General features: G+C 44.4%; 1 protein-coding gene across 1 annotated transcript; it reads left to right on the top strand.

The window, feature by feature from the left end:
* The first annotated feature begins 551 nt into the window (after positions 1–551).
* On the top strand, positions 552–7,355 carry KCNA1 (potassium voltage-gated channel subfamily A member 1). The gene is made up of 2 exons (XM_007170198.3): positions 552–2,605; positions 3,706–7,355. Exon 1 carries the CDS (start codon positions 552–554, stop codon positions 2,037–2,039), a length of 1,488 nt encoding a protein of 495 aa, XP_007170260.1. The 3' UTR covers positions 2,040–2,605; positions 3,706–7,355.
* The last annotated feature ends 11,821 nt before the right edge of the window (positions 7,356–19,176 follow it).

The following is a 19,176-nucleotide window of genomic DNA, read 5'->3' as shown; positions in this document are numbered from 1 at the left end:
CTATTTCTCTGCAGCGTCCATCGATTGCCCCGGTGGGAGCTTAGAAGGCGGCAGGCGAAGAGGGCTAGGAGGGGGGAGGGCCGAGGAGAAGCAGAGGGGGTGGCAGGCGAGGGCATCTGCTGAGCTGGCTCTGCCCCGGGTCCTAGGAGGGCTCGCGGAGGGGAAGGGAGGCCAGGGCGACCCCGAAGCGGTGGCCCGGTCCGCTAGAACGGCGCTGCGTTAAGGCACCTCGGAGCAGGAAGAAACGCCAACCCTCCTCCCATCGCCACCCCCAATCCCCCTCCCCCCACTCCCCACCCCGCCCCGGCGAAAAGCTGCACCCGGGGCGGCAGGCGAGGGGGACTCCAAACTGAGAAACAGGCGGGGTGGAGGAGACGGTCTCCGAGTGGCAGATCCCTCCACCTGCTGGCTCGGAAGCCCCGCCCCCTTAGCGCGGGGGAGCCGCGCACGCAGGTGGGGGGGGCGCGCGGGTCCCCCCCCACCCCGCCTCCCTCGCCCCTCCCCGCCCCGGGCCCGCCCCCGGTCTCCCGCCGCCGCGCCCTGCCTCCACCATGACGGTGATGTCGGGAGAGAACGTGGACGAGGCTTCGGCCGCCCCGGGCCACCCCCAGGACGGCAGCTACCCGCGGCCGGCCGAGCACGACGACCACGAGTGCTGCGAGCGCGTGGTCATCAACATCTCCGGGCTGCGCTTCGAGACGCAGCTCAAGACGCTGGCGCAGTTCCCCAACACGCTGCTGGGCAACCCTAAGAAACGCATGCGCTACTTCGACCCGCTGAGGAACGAGTACTTCTTCGACCGCAACCGGCCCAGCTTCGACGCCATCCTCTACTACTACCAGTCGGGGGGCCGGCTGCGGAGGCCGGTCAACGTGCCGCTGGACATGTTCTCCGAAGAGATCAAGTTTTACGAGCTGGGCGAGGAGGCCATGGAGAAGTTCCGGGAGGACGAGGGCTTCATCAAGGAGGAGGAGCGCCCCCTGCCCGAGAAGGAGTTCCAGCGCCAGGTGTGGCTGCTCTTCGAGTACCCCGAGAGCTCGGGGCCCGCCCGGGTCATCGCCATCGTCTCCGTCATGGTCATCCTCATCTCCATCGTCATCTTCTGCCTGGAGACGCTGCCCGAGTTGAAGGATGACAAGGACTTCACGGGCACCGTGCACCGCCTCGACAACACCACGGTGGTCTACAGCGTCAACATCTTCACGGACCCCTTCTTCATCGTGGAAACCCTGTGCATCATCTGGTTCTCCTTCGAGCTGGTGGTGCGCTTCTTCGCCTGCCCCAGCAAGGCGGACTTCTTCAGAAACATCATGAACTTCATCGACATCGTGGCCATCATCCCCTACTTCATCACCCTGGGCACCGAGATAGCTGAGCAGGAGGGGAACCAGAAGGGCGAGCAGGCCACCTCGCTGGCCATCCTCAGGGTCATCCGGTTGGTAAGGGTTTTTAGAATCTTCAAACTCTCCCGCCACTCTAAGGGCCTCCAGATCCTGGGCCAGACCCTCAAAGCCAGTATGAGAGAGCTGGGGCTGCTCATCTTTTTCCTGTTCATCGGGGTCATACTGTTCTCTAGCGCAGTGTACTTTGCCGAGGCGGAAGAAGCTGAGTCGCACTTTTCCAGTATCCCCGATGCTTTCTGGTGGGCGGTGGTGTCCATGACCACCGTAGGATATGGTGACATGTACCCTGTGACAATTGGAGGCAAGATCGTGGGCTCCTTGTGTGCCATCGCCGGTGTGCTGACAATTGCCCTGCCCGTACCTGTCATCGTGTCCAATTTCAACTATTTCTACCACCGAGAAACTGAGGGGGAAGAGCAGGCTCAGTGGCTCCACGTTAGTGCCCCTAACTTAGCCTCTGACAGTGACCTCAGTCGGCACGGCTCCTCCACTCTCAGCAAATCTGAGTACATGGAGATCGAAGAGGATATGAATAATAGCATAGCCCACTTTAGACAGGCCAATGTCAGAACTGGCAATTGCACCGCAGCTAACCAAAACTGCGTTAATAAGAGCAAGCTACTGACTGACGTTTAAACAGCCAAGCAAAGCAACTAAAAAGCCCCCCACTTAGCAGCTTGAAAGACTTAAAAGACCAAACCAAACCAAACCCCCAGTGACCCAGGTCACTCCTTGTAGATACTCTACTAAATAGTCTTTGAATGCTCTATTGAACTGTCGATGCATTGTTGCATTGCCAGTGCTGGGGGGTGGCAAACCCGAAGCTTTCAAGAGCCATGAAAAAGAGAAACTATTTTCATTTTATTAAAAAATGGGAAAAGAAAGTGTATTTTCTAAAACCGGTTTAAAATCACTCAGTCCATGAACTTGTCTAGGTAAAATGAGGTTCATATGCTTCCCTGTTTTTAATCCTTGGTGGCTTCTTTAAATTTTTTTTCTTTCTTTCTTTTAGCTAAGAATCAGATGATCGCTTAGAAATATAAAATTAAAATTTGCATGGGACTCCAATATGAAATCTTGGCAAACTGCACAGCACATTTTAAGATGGGGCATCAGATGTATTATGTGCAACATGATACACCAGCCGAAACGGGCAACGAACAGATGTTTTTATTTTGCTCAACCGAACTGCATATTCCAAGGTGAAAAAAAAATTACTTAAGACTGGTTCACCAAGCACCTTAGAAATCTGATACTGGTCCTGGTCTGTAGGGATTTTTCCCTCTGCCCCATTTCCTTCTGATTCAAACTCTTCTCTAAGAAAAAATGATAACTGAATGCAATTCATTGATCCATCTGCAGTGCTGCTAAGATTTCTCAACTGCAGATGCGCCCAATGGGTCTTTTCTCACCAGTCCTGCACCCTGAACCCCGGCCTCCAGAACTGGATGTAAAACCTTAGCCTCCTTATTGCAACAGAGCACAAATGAAACTAAGTGTAAGCATGTTTGAACCTGATCATAATTTCTTTTACAATCGCATGCCGAGAACGTTAACTCAGACAATAGAGGATAAGCTTACTTTGGAATTGATTCTTCTAAAAATAGATCCGTCTTCATTTGCATTCACCAAAAGTGCACTCCTTCATTTATTAACTATTTTTATTAGTAAATAAAGTACTGTATTTAAGTACCTATGTTAGTCAGCTGGGAGCAGTAACTTTTTGGAGCTCAAAGCATGTTCTCTTATTCAGCATTATGGCCGATTTGATTAAGGTGTACCTTGAATTAATTAGTGCATGATTAATTTATTGTAAAAACATTAAAAAAATAATAAAAATTATAAGTTTGTGGGATGAAGGGCCCAAAGGAAACAATGGGGTGGGGTGGGGGGCACTCAGTCAATTTTCCTGCCTTTGCTCAGGGAAATGTCAGGTTTCTGTGCAGATGTAGGCAGAGAGAGAACCAACATGCCCATCCCTTAAAGGGAAGCTCTGTGGAAAACTTAAGTTATCAAGGTATATATAGCAACACCTAAGAACAAGTATTCTTTCTAGCTGAAGAGAAACTAAAGCAAAACAAACAAACAAACAAACAAAGGTGCAATACTGCATGTTTTTTGGTGCATTCTTAAGATGTAAATGACAACGTTTCTCCATCGTATGCGCCCAAAGCAGAGCTGATTTCTTTTTGCAGTCATGATTTGAAGTCTGCAGAGGCTTCGGCCCTCCCCCTGAGGCTCCCTGAAGAAACGCAACCAATTGATTTAATAGTTGCTTAGTGCCTTTATCCTGTACCCACAGCGAACTGCAGAAAGTGCCTCCGTTAACACAGCTGAGAAGTTATGTAACACAAGGGAGGAAGGCTGGGGCACAGATATCTCGCTTTCCCTTTTTCCACCCTCGCTCTCTCACTTCGCACTGCGGGGACGCCGCGCCATCCTGCGCCCCAGACAGGAGAGACCCGGGAGGGGTCTCTCTGGCCATCCGCTGGACTCGGCCCCTTTGGCAGCCAGACGTGGGATGGAAACTGGGGCCCGAGACCCATCTTTGAACTTGACACAAACCTCGAACTTGTTTTTTTCCTCTTCTCTACCAGAAGCCAATATAAAACTCTTGGGGAATTTGTTTCCCATCAGGGGTCACTCTGGACAAGCAAGGCTTCCTCGGGTCCAGCCTCGCGGTCCTGGCGTATTCCCATCCTCCTCCTCTGCCTGCAGAAGCATGTTGCCACTCTGACAGTCTGATCTTTGCAGGCATCGTTGTGGATGTGGGAACAGTCAGTTCAGAGTAAGCTCTCCTAGGCCTTCCCTCCTGGCCCACCCCCCCTTCAGCTAGTTCCTAGGATGCTGCTATAAGATTCCCATCCTGGCAGTCACCTCGCGGGCTGAACATCTAACTTCTGTCGCCCCTGGCACCCAGTCCAGAGAATGGCGGGGACCCTGTGCTTACCAGAAAGAGAGCCGCGTCTCCTGGGCCTCTGGAGGCCAGCAGCCGTCCACCGACGGGAAGGCACTCATAGCTCTTTGAAGGACCCAAGGTGGGCATCCTCAATTCTGCACTTAGCATGTGGCTGCCTGTTGCTCAACGCCTTTCATTCCTGCGCTGCTGCTTCTGGAAATCTTCCCTGGGACTCCGCCCCACCTCCCATCCTAGCCTAGAACGAGCAGCGAGGCAGTAAACCAAGAAACTAGAGTTACACCCAGGCTGGCTGACACCTTTGAAAGAAAGAACGTGGAAGTTGTATTTTCCTGCGCGGCTTCTGTGAATCTGTAAGACAGACGTGACACACACCAAGGAAGACAGGGGCCAAGGGCCGTACGGTGTCCGCACAGGACATTCAGTCCTCCCTGTGATGTTTCCTTGAACCTTGACTCATCCTGGCTTTTCCTCTCCTACCTGCTTCTTAGTCTCCAGTTGGGAAAGAAAACGCCAACGTTGCCCACGTCTCTGGGGATTATCTTGATCTTTTATTTATTTAGACTTTGAGGTCTAGGACACCCCGAACTTGAAACGCTACACTCTGTCAACAGCAATAATCTGCTCGGTACTGTGGGATGGATGGGTCAGAGGATGAGAAAACAGGACCAGAACTGAAGAGACTCACTCTGGCTACCGGGTGCGCCTGTCACAGCCATACGTAGCACCGGGTGGAAACTTGTGCACGTATTGTTACAGGGAACGGTGCTGCATGCAGGGAGCCTGTCTGCCTGGGACGGGAGGAGCTTCTCTTATGGATCTGGGTGGTCTGGGGAAAATGGAGGTCACTTATTCATCTGTAGCTCATCAAAACCCAGTGAGTTAGAGGGGAGGACGGGAATTACCTGTGTAGCATAGGCATGCAGAGTTTACCAAAGCTCTTTCCCCTTGCACAGGACTGAGCTGAAATGTTTTTGTGGACCTGAAGGTGCACTTAACAAAACTACCTATTACGGAATGACTATCTTTTTGGTTGATTTCCTTGTATTTATTTTATCAGGCTTTTTACCTTCCTGTCCCCTTCCTAGGTCTTGAGCTTTCACGGCTCTTGTCTTGAATACTGATTTTCTCCGGAAGGAGAAGACTTCTGACGTGCTGATAGCCATAGCTCAGCTCTTCTGGTGAATTGAGGCCCTAGTTCCATAGGGTGGCAGTGGAGGGGCTGGGTCACCCCGGGGCTGTTAGCCATCCCAGAATCTCTGAAGTGGTGAACTCAGCTCGAGTGATCTGAATTAGAGAGACCAAAGACATTCATTTCCTCTGTCCTCAGATTCAAAGAAGACAGATCGTAGCCAAGAAAGCCGTTTGTTTTTGCATCTCCTCTTCTGCATCTGTGCCCGGTCCTCTCTCACTACCCCCTTGAGAACTGAGTTCTAATTATCAGTTAAAACAGTTCATCGGGAGCGTGCTAGCGAGTTAGCCTAGCAAAACCAAATAAACCGATAGCAAAGTCTTCTCCTGGAATACGGCTGATGCACAACAGTCATTTCTCTAAAATGAAATTGTGCGGTTGGCTCAGATTCCCCTCTGGAGGCTGGACTCACTTGAGAATAAAGAAAAGAGAATACATGCAAATGGTGAGTGAGGAATAGATTTCTTGAAGTAGAAATTTGGTTCAGTCCATCAAGGGCCTTCTTCATGTTGTGCATAGTTACAGATTTTTCAAAGGAGTTAACCTCTGAAGAGCCAGTAGGAATAGATTCCTAACCCTCCCATTTAATATAGGAGGCCTCAAAACACATGCTTTTTAAAAATCGAGTTCCTTGTTTGGTAGATGAGGTTGAACAAAATGAGAAAGAGAAGAATCCCCAACTTTTTCCCCAGGAACAGCTCACTCCTGGCAGTGGGGAGAATTGGTGAGGGATAACCATTCGGAGTACAAACTTGTTAGGACATCAACTGCTAAATAACCATTTTATCTTCCTGCTTTTTTCAAGAAAGGACGAAGTCTTTTGATGTTTATGTTCATTTTCAGAAGACACACACAAATTTTTAAACCCGACACAACCCAAGTTAATCACCATCTCAGGAGGTGGCCTCTGGTCCACCATGCGGTGTATTAGTGCTCGTATTTATACATGGAATTTCAGGGTATACACGACCATGTCCAGCATGACTCAGGTAAACCTTAGAAGAATGTACGTTACTTATCATTTATTGTAAAGACACGAACAGCAGCTGAGTTGTTAACAACTGTTCCATTACCTTGGGTCACCGTGCGAACTCATTCAGGGTATAGATGTAAAGTTTGGAAGTCAGGGCATCAAATGCCAGTCTCTTTGCTCAGGCATAATGACCCTGGGCTTTCTTGGGAAGCTCAGGCCTATGTGAAGGGGAGGACTTGCTGCCCTCAAGACTCTTAGCTTTAAGGAGATTTGCCCGAGTTGCAGTGATTTTCATTTAGGGACTGAGTAGGAGTTAATTTTTTATGACATGAGACTTCAAGGAGGAGAGAAAGGTTTTGTTCCACAATCAGAGAAGGAGAAATAGTGTAAGGAAAGAAAGGAAAATGAAACACCAAATCCCTTGTGAGGTATTCCAGTTCAAAGCTGTCTCCTTTCCAACACTTACAGACATATCTTTCTTCTCTTTCCTGCACTGTTTAGGAACCATTTTTTCAGTAGCTGTAGGTAGAAAGCATGGGCTCTATATGACATACCTCTAATCTTACAGATAAAGTCTTACCAAGGTTAAAAATCCCAATGGAATAGTCTTAATTTGAAGTGCACCATCAGGACAACAAACCATTTAAGCTGAAAAAGCACTATTTCATTTCTTGAGTTTGCCAGTTGCTGACACCTTGAGTTAAGGACGTGTCTCATTTTCACCTACTGTGCATTTCCCCTGCCCTAACCGTTTCATAGGTCGGGTAGAGGACACTGAATGTTACGAATTGAGAACCTAATTGAAGCGCATAGTTTCCATCTATGCAATTTTACTTGCTTCTGTCACTTTATGATCTGTTCATATTTGGCATCGATTAAAGATAATTTTTAAGGATCTTATCAAGGAATGTCTTGACTGGTTCTTTGTTTCTTGTGTAACTGGTCTTTCGGGAGCCCTTTCTTGTGAGGGTCTCTTTAAATAACACGGTGAATCCAAGATACAATTGAAGCAACCTCATTTTCTTTGAAACTCATGGACTGTTTCTTCTGTACAAGGAAATACACTGAGGTTGAATTGTGACAATAAATTCTCCGTTGGGGCAGGTAGGATCCCAAGGAGAGGCTGTTGGAATTTGGCCTGTGCAAACAGTGGGGATCAAGCTTTGAAAAGAAAAAAAAAATGAGCCCCAATGGACTAAAGCGATTGATTATATTTGCTTAAATTGTTTTTGATGTGAAACTGTATTCTTCATCCACAGCCCAAGCTTTTCAGGAAGGACAGTGGTGTGTGTGTGTGTGTGTGTGTGTGTAATAGTGCCGTGGTCTGACATCCAATACCTTGATAGTTACACTGTGGTGTTAGTGATTTTGATGTGGAAAAACAAAGTGATTGCTAGATGTTCTTTACGTATACTTTTCTCCATTAACATTTCTTTCTTCCTGTTTTTTTAAATTACTCACTGATACATTTTCTTTTGATTCTTCCTGAGATTTAGGGGTTTTCTTTTCTTCCTTGTGAATATCACATTTTATACTAGCTCTTTGCTGTCACAGGAAACAGGGTTCCATGCTTTATGACAGGTGTCTGTTATATGCCAAATGCCTTGAGTGGCTGGTGCATCGTCTTAGAATCATATAGCATTGTGATAGTTTCAAATTGTAAGATTCGGAGATGAATCTTGCTTTTGCTGTAGAAGTGGGTACTGAAAGTAGACCATGGGGCTGGGCAGGTTGCCCATCATTTTTCTGTTGTGGTTGGAAAACAGGCAAGGCTGAGCTCTGACAGAGAAGGGTAAGAAAGAGCTAGAACTACATCAATCATAGTGCGTAAACTAGCATTCACAGCCCTGAGTGTGTTTCTCAGAGTTCAGCCTTGGAACGGTCTTCTTGAAATAGAGGCAGACAGATCCATGTGGCTGCAGGGGGAGGGCTGTCACTGGAATTTACTGTTTACAGAGCTTCAAAATGAAGTCAGGTCAGTTTTAAGGGAGGCCAACCAGAGGAGTCAAGAGCAAAGGGCTGATGCGACGTGAGCCCAGACACGCTGGGGAGGGAAGCTGGCTGATGCTTCCTGCCTTCCGTCTAGACTTGTAGAGCTCCTCCAGGCCTGAGTGTTGGGGGAAGGCGAGCCCCGAGGCTGGACGGAGTGTGTCCCATTGCGAAGTCCTATGCAGATAAGACAGCGTGGTCATGACACAGGACTGGAAAGCAGTCCTTTGAACCAGCTTAATAAAGGATAATTGGAAAAAACCCCCAGATAACTGAAAAATTCTATTTAATTAATTGAATCCAATATGCCATTGATTTTTAAGATGGTTGGCATATTTGAAAGAAAGAACATTGACAATATGACCTGCCATTGCATTGATTCATCTCAATTGTATTTATTTATTTATTTTTAATAAATTTATTTATTTTATTTATTTATTTTTGGCTGCGTTGGGTCTTCGCTGCTGCACACGGGCTTTCTCTAGTTGCGGCGAGCGGGGGCTACTCTTTCTTGCGGTGCGTGGGCTTTTCATTGCGGTGGCTTCTCTTGTTGTGGAGCACGGGCTCTAGGTGCACGGGCTTCAGTAGTTGTGGCACATGGACTCAGTAGTTGTGGCGCATGGGCTCTAGAGCGCAGGCTTAGTAGTTGTGGTGCATGGGTTTAGTTGCTCCGTGGCATGTGGGATCTTCCCGGACCAGGGCTCGAACCCGTGTCGCCTGCATTGGCAGGCGGATTCTTAACCACTGCGCCACCAGGGAAGTCCCCATCCCAATTTTAGAGATGAAAAAAATGTACACAAAACAAAAGGAGTCAATATCAAATCACCATGTTATACACTTGAAACTAATATAGTATTGTAAGTCAACTGTTTTTCAATCAATTTGAAAAAAGAAAGGAATCTTCAAATTGATGAAGTATAAGGATTCTAATATATGTCCTCCCCTTGTTTCCTGGTGTGATAATAGGCTTGGATTCTAAACCCATTAAATATGGGAGTTTCCTGAACCCTGGCTAGAACCTTTAGGGCTTCTTTGAATTATCTTTTTATGCAACGGTATTTTTGCTCAGTTCTGCCCTTACCTTAGGCTTTGTGCTGATACATCGCGGCGTTCCTTGTCCTCATGCTGTTTGGCATCCAGACACCATTTACCCAGCGAGGGCCTTCGATCTCATTATGTCTGGAAGGAGGTTTGTTCTTGCTCCACCTTCCCTTACCCCTTAATAGCAGTCCCTCTATTATGAGCCCTGCAGAACTTTCAGCAGCCCTTGGCATCCATCAAGTTAAAGGCAATCTGACATTCTCATTCCCAGTAAGCAGCTCCTAACAATCTCTTCTATATTAACCACACTGCTTTACTCTACTTCGTGAATTAGGTAGGGCTGATATTGCTATGCGTGTTTTACAGGGAAGGGACCTGCCCATGGTCTCTGGGTGGAGGGAACTGGCCTAGGTTTATTCATGATGCCCTGGCCAGTGTCTGACGCGTGGTAGGGAATCTGAATGGTTATTCGCTGGGGGAAAGCTGGAACGTGGAATGTCACACGGTAAGGAAAGACCAGTGAACTGTGCATAGGTCCACAGGCTCTTTGAGTCTTTAAATTGCTTGTATCTAAAATGGAAATATAATACCAAATAGGGTTGCATGGATTAAATGAGATAATAGGTTAACACGTTTGGTAAATTTGAACGAGTTCTATAAATGTGAGAATTAATAGATATGTTATTAAATATAATGATGAGAGGAGAAACAGGGGGAGGAAATGTGTTTTAAAGGAAGACTCCAGGGAATCAGATGCTCAATTCAAAGATGAACTGTACAGTGATGGAATTTGAAGACTTGGAAAGAGATGCTTTTGGTAGGAATCTTCAGTACATCCTGTGTGCAACACCAGGCAGGCAGCAGCCTCATGGAATGCTAAGCCCCTATTTCTAGTTTTGTTTCCCTCTTGCCTGCAACTTAATACTATTTTACCTCTTCAGACTCTATCAAGAGTAAACTGCCTTGCAATAAGCTGAGGGACCAGAAGTCATCTTTAATAATTTACATCTCTCCTCTTTGCCTCATTTCCCCCTTGTGAAAAATATTGTGCCATTTGATATTTTTTTCTTTCCACCTGTGAATATTGAGAAATAAAGCAAGATGTTGTTTGCAAAGTTTTCTCATATGCTTGTCTGAGACACATCATATAAATATAAAACCTATTCTTAGCTTCCCTTGCTAGAAATAAAATAACCCTCACGAGCATATATGAGTCTATACAGCCTTTTCTGGACTAGCACCTACTACAAAGATGCTTATGAAAATTTATGTTATAGTATCTCTACAGTGGTCTAGCCCTTCCTTCATAAAACTGATTGCATAAAGGAGCTGTGATTTAAATAGCAGTAAGACTTTATCTGGTTTTCTTAAGGAATTTCATACTAATTAGGTAAGGAGTTGAGTATCTTCGGTTCATGAAACATTTTTCTGGAGAGTGACATTAAGGGGTTGGATTGAGTTCTCTAACCTCTTATGGTTTTTTAAAAATATATTTGACATGGCCTGTTCACATTTGCCTGTTTGCTGTAACAGCATGTTCTTGTTTGAAGTGCTGAGCATTAAATGCATTTTAGGAACATTGCTAGAGAAACTACTTCCGGTTGAAATGTATTTTTTTCAGAATTGAAATCAGAGGATGATGAGTGAGTAGGTGCTTAAGCTTAGGATGATTTAAGCTTTGAGAACAGGGCCAAATCCAACTTCTATTAAAAATGCTTATTCTTCAACTCTTAAGGGTGTTTAGAAATCTAAGATACTTTATCTCTACAGTGATTTTTTTTTTTTTTTGCATTCCATACAATATCATTATTTCACTGTCTCAGAAAAGGAGTAATTTTGTTTTAAGTGAATTTCCGAGAGAATCTCTCTGGGACTAAGATCGACCTTACCAAGTAATCTTCATTAACAAGCAAAACATTTTTTTTATCTTAGAGAACTTTGTATGTTCTCTAAGTCCTAGAAGAGGGGACACCCAACTCAGTTTTTGAAAGATCACAGGAGATCGGCTTATTGTTAAAAGACGTTTCTAGGTAAGATGGAAGGGCTTTCTTTTAAGTTCTTGGAGGATGAAGATCACATTTGTTGATATTTTAAAAATAATGCTTATCTTTAATGGATAAAGATGAGGACTCTAAACAACACTTAATCACAATGTTGGAAATTCAAAAAACTGAATAATGTAACTTTATAACATACCTGATGATTAGGGTGTGGGAAGAAAAATGTTTGTCAACTGCAAGAATTTGGTGCATCAGAGCAGTGTTTCAAGGCAGTGATGCCACTGGATGGTTGAAAGGAGGTTATTTAGCATGAAGAAGTCAACTACTTGACTTTAATATCATTCTCAAGGGTTTGCAGTGAAGAGTATATGGTGGGTAAAATGAGAACAATGTCGTTTCAGTTTCCTGAAGGGGGGAAGTTTGGCTTAGGGTAAGGTTCAGGTCTGTAGTTTTAAGATGGACGATCAGCAGATGGGCTGACATTGAGGAGATCAGAGACCTTGGCTCATCTATTATAGAATAAGCAGTGTTTTAGTCACTCATTAATTACCTGTGGTTATTATGGTGACTGAAATAATGGTGCATCAGTTAATGCAATGGACTATAATGCTGTTTAAAAAAAGCCACATAAATCATCTCATAGGTCAACTTAATGAGCTCAGCATTCAGCCAAGTTGTGATGGAAATGGTATTGGGCTCTGCACTAAATTATCCAGGAAGTTTGCTGGTGTTCGGTAAGGTAGACTCTTTGTTATCACAGTTTATTTAGACAGAGTGTTACGGAGAGGATGAGGAATTCATTAGATGACTTTAGGGTAGGATCTTGAGAATTCTCAGAACTCTATAGTTAAACAACAACATTTCTGTAGGTCCCAAACCTACATACCGAACTAAAGGGAAAATGATTCAAGATGATTTTTATTTTTATGTTTTTAAAGATTTATTTATCATTTTATTTATTTTATTTTATTTGTTTTTGGCTGCGTCGGGTCTTAGTTGCGGCACACAGGATCTTTCGTTGTGGCGTGCGGGCTTCTCTCTAGTTGTGGCGTGTAGGTTCCAGAGCACGTGGGCTCTGTAGTTTGCAGCATGCAGGCTCTCTAGTTGAGGCATGTGAGCTCAGTAGTTGTGGCGCATGGGCTTAGTTGCCCCACAGCATGTGGAATCTTAGTTCCCTGACCAGAGATCGAACCTGCATCCCCTTCATTGTAAGGCAGATTCTTTACCACTGGACCACCAGGGAAGTCCCTCAAGATGATTTTTAAAAGACAAAGTCTTGTAAAGTGAATAACAGTAACCACGTTCCATTTAAATGTGTTTCCTTTACACCTGATGATTTTATATTAGGTGTAATTTCAACCATTCACATATATTATACAATTACTCTGTGAATGGAAATTCTGAACTTCTCAGCCTGTTACAGAAATTCCTGAACTCCCCAGCTGGGCTGACATTTAACCCTCATTGTGTTGGATTCAGTTCCCCAGTTCAGTAAACGTAGTAGTGAGATTCTCAACAAAAACTGTTTGTTTTTGGTGTTCTCTCCTTCGGGGACAAATCTCTACTGTGGTTTCCTTTGGAATGGATTGTAACTTTAGTCAAAATAGTTAACTGAGTTCCCTCCCAAGACCTGAAGCCTGGGCACTTCCAGAAAATACATTTTGTTTTCATCTGTTCTGCTTGAGATTGGATTAGTACATTATCCATGTATATCTCTGTTTCCTGCAATGGTCAGATGTCAGCATTTAATTTTGCTGGAAAATTGTTGTTCTTAGACTGTCTGGGGTTTGATATGATGGAGCGTCATCTTTTGGATTGATGGTTGTAGAAGTTCGAATATTTCTTGAGAGCCTTAAAAGTTGTTTTACTGGCCCTTCAGTGTATGCACTCTTCAAGAATTAAAAGTGGGAAAGGGAACTGGGCACTTAACCTGAAGATGGAGAAATAGCACTCTATAAAAATAAGTGCTGCCGGAAAGACCTATGGAATTGGGAATCATATGCCAGATATATTTTATCCCTTGCTTATACTATTGAAAACCTGTATATGATTTATTTGGGGGCCCTGCTATCTGTATCTCCAGGAAAATGCCTATCCCTGACCCCAGCTCATGCATACGTGCATGCACACACCTGTACACATGCAATCATACACACACATACACACGCCTCTGCACTCTGACCTCTACCCATTTATCTGTTCATTTGTGAACCTGCAGGTCACCTGTGCTATAGAGCAGGTATGTGTTAGCCCAAATGGGGTAGCACTTTCAATTGATTCTAAACATTTGTCATCACTCCCTTTTAATTAAACAAAAAAAAAATCATAAAGATACCATGATAAGGTTAAATGGTTAACCTTAAAGAACTGCCATTTAAATGAAAGGGAAAAAAATGAAAAAACCAAACAGCAGGAGTTGAGGGTCCCAGGATATTTTCCTTTGGGCTCCGGGTGCTTATTACCCCAGTGAGAGCAGTGAGGGTGGCTCTGATGCTCTCCTGCCTGGGTTTATACTCCGTCACTCCTGGCACAACTCAGGCGCTCAGGGATAGACAGTGGCCTGGGGTGGATCTCTGGTAGGGCTAGAGACGTGGTCATCTCCAAACACTGGTCTCTTCCTGCCTGGGCCATTTCCTGCTACGTTGTTAAGTTCCAAGGGTGTATATTTTCTGTCCTATGGCCTGCTGAGGAAGTGGCATTCCTAAGTGGACACTAGGCTTAAAGCTTTAGGTTATGGCCTTGGATTTGCAGAATTTGGGTTTGTGGGCCCATGGCGTATGTCTTTACTACTCTAAGTCTTTATGTGTGGGTTTAAATACAGGTGACAAGAGTATCTGTCTCAGTGATGCTATTTAGCTGACTGGAAAATGCCAAAATATTTTGATACTTCTTGCAGAAGGGTGTTTTACCCCCATCAAGACTTGCAACACTCCTCAAATTTGGAAGGTGGAAGACTTGTCATAAATGAATGAAAATGTAAGTGATATAATAATACACGAAAGGTATGCAGTGTCAGTATTATTTCAACTCAAGCCTTAGTAAGCTTGGACCCTCTAGCTTTATTTAAACTCTAAATGTTCACTTTTGTTTGTTCCATGTACAAAAACCACATAATTTCATGGTGTCTTAGTTAAAGGGGACCTGTAGTAAGTGTTCTTCTGTATGCGTTACAATTTATAAGGAATTTTTACATACACTATTTTATTTGACTCTTATGAAAGCTTCTTGGGGTGGCAGGTAAGATGTAGATATTTCTTTCCAGTTGCAGGTTGAATCCGCTGGGAAACAAAGTCTGGGTTGAAGATGATGTGCAGGCAGGTTGTTGGGGAGTGCGGTCACGCTTATACCTGAAGAGAGAAGAGAACAGGGATGAACCGGGAGAAGCTGGGCTACAGCGCAGTCACTACAGAAGCCCACCCATCCTGCGGGGAGCTCTGGTGGTCCTTCAGAGCTGTCCTGGCTTGGAGCCTGGGAGCCAGGCCTTTAGATGTTCTCATTGACCCATCTTTGGATAAGGCTGCCCTGGGAAGGACCATGACCTTGGCTGAGGTGACTCTCTTCATCAGAGGGGCAATTCCCAAAGAGGGATGATGGCTGAACGCTCTCCCAGCAGCTGGGGAAATGAGTTCTCCAGGCACGAAGGAGGCTTGGGTGATGCGTCAGAGCCCCCAGTACGAGGGGTGGGGGTCATATGCTCCTCTGTGGCCAGAGGGAGGGCACCCAGAGGGAGAAAGATGAACAGTAAAGCAGAGGAGCATTCAGAAGGAGGATCATCAGTTTCTAAGAATCAAGAGTTGATGGTAGTTGAGAGATTGACTAGTTAAATGGACAGAGTGCTCTGAGGTCCCTGGAGATGCTCCTTTCTAATGCATGCTAGAAGGCATCTTCCAGACTGGCCTGAGCTCTCCTGTATGGATTGGGTTCAATTATTAATCAGGAGGGATGGGGGATGCTGGCTAATGCTGCCTAATAGCACAGGCTGGGTAATTGCGCTCCTTTTTGTGTTCAGAGCACAGGTTCAGGTGGTATCGACACGGTCTGCTCCTTGCTTTGTCTGCACACCTCGGTGGTGTGATGCTTTGAGGTCCCAGCAAAACGCACGAAACCACTTGTGCAACTTAATGCATCTGAGTAACATTAGGGCTTCCTCTTAATGTGCCACACGGATGATAAAGATGTGCGTGGAAGGGAGCTGGTGGGAAGGGGGCTTTTAAAAGGAAACTCTCAGACCTTGTGGCACTATCACCATGCCCCTAAGTGGTTTTGTGGCCGATTTAGAACTACTCGGCGTGGGGTTTATACACCTGCATCCTCGTTAAGAGAGGCAGCTTGGCTTTTGGTCCAGAAATGACAGGATTATTTAGATTTTTCATCTGAAAACAGATCTCAGGGGAACTAATTGTTTGGGCAGCTTTGCACTTGGATCTGAAAAAAAAAACCCTCTAGGCCATGTGATTAATGGTAATTCTTATGATTCCCTGTCTCAAACCTGCTAGTAGGAAATTTGCATTTGCTAAAAAGTCCAGCTTGTTGCATAAGAAACAGATCTGGTCTGAAGTAGATTTGAAACTCTTGGGAGAACAAACATGATTTTCCAAACTTCTGTCATTCTGTCATATTGAATCACAGTTGCATTGGAAATCTAGGTTTTATATGTGGAATCCCAAACCTTAACATTGTAATACTTGAAGTTTAGAATAAAATGCCAAGTTCTTTTGGCGTAGATAGTAAACCCTATGGATCCCCGCAGTTTATGAACTAACCAGTTAAGGAATAAAATTGGATTAGCCATGTTTAAGGCAAGCCAGTTTCAGAGGTGTCAAAGGCCTCTGATATTTAGATTTTTCCAGAATCGCTGGGGCCATGCTGTTGCCTGAAGCCTGCAGGTCTCTGAACAAAGGGAATGGGAAGATACAGAGGTTTGTTATCTCAAAGCTTTGGCTCTCCCACCGCCATGCTGGAAGTATTGTCTATGTGTGTCTGGGTGTCCCTTTGCAGTGTCTTAGCTTTTTAACTTACTTTTCATTCTTACTTTTTTAATTAAAAATTTCTAGTCACCAGTAAAAAAAATAGCTAAGTATGACCCTATTTCAGATCAGACTCTTCTAGAAAAGTGGCCTATTGGGAAAAGCTGAGTTAGAACAGAAAAGTCAATTTCTTTCTGGCACTAGAAACATCATAGCTGTCATCTGATTCTTCTAGAAATATGAGCAAGTCTCCCCAAATGGATTCCCTTCTCTCAAGGACACCAGATCTAAAGGGCTGTAAACAATGAGGTCATTAACATCTCAGTGTCCTCTGGTGAAGGAAAGAGTTATTTCTTTGGACTGAACTCAATAGACATAAGGAACTTAGGGATAGATTAGATTTTGCAAATAAAAATATTTGCTCCTACCTAAGACTCTACTCATCCACTCTCAGAAAGTTATTTGTGGGGACGTGAGTCTCTGAGTTACCTGCCCTCTTGCTGAATTCCCTTGTGACTAATGCCGTATACATGTAAGTGGGCTTGAGAGGCACAGACGATGATCATTTTCCTTTACGCAAAGTGTAAAGATCCCTGTAGGGAGCAAACCTTACCCTGACTTCATCATTACCAAGTCCTGCTCATCCAAGATGACTTGTCAGCACAGCTTCTATTTAGACAGAATGTCTACGTATCCACAGTCAAGGATGGAATAATAGGGGGACTCATATACCTGGTTGCTTATATATTTTATTTGTCTCAGGTCACACAAAAACTGGAATCTTGAACACTAACTACCAAGGGAGATCCCAAATGTGACAGAGGATCTAGGTTTGCATCAGCTGGAGTTGTTACATTTTGCTGGGATTTTGAGTGCAATAGTGTGAGACATGGGAATCCATATTGACCAAGGCAGTTTGATGAGCATAAGCTCCAGTCCAGAGCTGTAACAGACAAAACATCTAGACAACATCTGAGATCTGGAATATTCTAGTTACTACGGAATGAAAGTTTCTTGGGTGCCAGCTACTCATGAGAGAAGAGACGGGAGTTGGTTCTGACTGTAGGATTTTCTCTCCGGGTCTCTGCAGCCACAGGACAGGGGCAGCCCCTGGGCTTCCTGGTTGCATCTTGGGCAACGTCTCTTATCTCAGAGGAGGCATCACAGAAGTTCTGGCACAGTCAGAAAGATGGATTTTGTTTTGTTTGGGTTTGGGTTTTTTACTCAGAAGCCAGATCTGGACTCAGAAACCATTTACTGTGTTGCTGAGTTAGTGTACCCTGTTGCTTTCATAGCTGGCCTTTTTTTGGTGAAATATTAAGAGGCAAGTCTTCATTTCCATTATAGATGGAGATCTTTAGGTCAAGAGAAGCCTAAATTGTTATGTGAACCTTGCCTGTAAGCTGATGGTAACAAGATCGGGTACTAATAATGCCTTAGATACATGTCATGGGATCATAGAATCTCAAAGTTGACCTGAACCTTTAAAGTCATCTATTTCTTTCACCTATTTTGTGTTTGATTCACCTCCACAGCTTCCCTGCCTGGCCCCCATCTTTTCTGTGTTGTGGTCCTCGAAGAGCTTGATGGTTATCAGTTTGCAAATTCAGTTCTTTACCATTATATCAATGTATCATGAGCTTGATTCTACTGAAGGAGAGGGCAGAGCAATGGAAGACGTCCAACTGCTCAAGGTCAGAGAGGAGGGTGGTAGAAGACACAGAAGTCAGGAATCCTGATTCTCTACCTAGGATTTAGTCATGTGGGCTCATACTGTTATAAAGGTAAGTGATCTGATGCACGCTTAGAAAAATGGTGTAAATAGCAATTAATGTATTTTATCCATGTGCCCATCTCAAGTCATCCTACTGGGACACAGTGATTGTTCAGTGTGATGTTAAGAACATTCGGTTAAGACAAACCCAAAAGGCATTTTTTTAAAGACGGAGATGTTTGTGATTTACAAAAATTCATTTTAAAAACAGGTTTGTTGAGGTCTTCCTGGTACAAGATGTACATGATTATATATTTTACCAGTGCTGTATATTGTAATATTAAAGATTCAAAATGATTTTTTAGCGTATCATACATTATCTTAGCCCAAGCACTTTGGCAGAAAGGAAATAAAATCAGGCTTTGGCTGAATAAGGATTTTAGCAAACATACAAGACTGGTCCACTTTCTCAGATGTTTGGCATCATTATTCTCTAATTTAAAAATATTAATGCTCCCCTGGTCTGTAAAGCAAATTCCTTAGTACAGTAACAAAGGACCTTAAAATCCAAGCCAGTGAAACTCCCATGAAAGGAATGAACTTCCTCTCTTTTCTCCAAAGCAGCTGGCGCTCAGGAAATTTTCTTTCCTTGTATCATTTTATGCTACTTCACTTCGTGCACCCTGCCTTGTAACCTCACAGGGCTGCTCACCATTTCTAGAAATCGTGTTAATGATATATTTATTTTTAAGTCATTATACCTTTGCAGGATCGCCCTGTGCTTGATATTGCCTTGCCCTCTAACTTTCATTTTTTTTAAATTTTTAAATTAAAAAATTTTTTTGACCGTGCCACGCAGAATGTAGGATCCCAGTTTGCCGACCAAGGATCGAACCCGTGCCCCCTGCAGTGGAAGCACAGAGTCTTAACCACTGGACCGCCAGGGAAGTCCCTCCCACTTTTATTGTTAATAGACAACT

The sequence above is a fragment of the Balaenoptera acutorostrata genome, chromosome 11, assembly GCF_949987535.1.
Source record: "Balaenoptera acutorostrata chromosome 11, mBalAcu1.1, whole genome shotgun sequence".
In the NCBI taxonomy this organism is placed as follows: domain Eukaryota; kingdom Metazoa; phylum Chordata; class Mammalia; order Artiodactyla; family Balaenopteridae; genus Balaenoptera; species Balaenoptera acutorostrata.
Note: the sequence above shows the minus strand (reverse complement) of the source record. Positions and strands in the feature narration are given on the sequence as shown.

Bases quoted from the DNA above. Each gene is read 5' to 3' on its own strand.
- KCNA1 (XM_007170198.3), top strand. From the start codon at position 552: ATGACGGTGATGTCGGGAGAGAACGTGGACGAGGCTTCGGCCGCCCCG.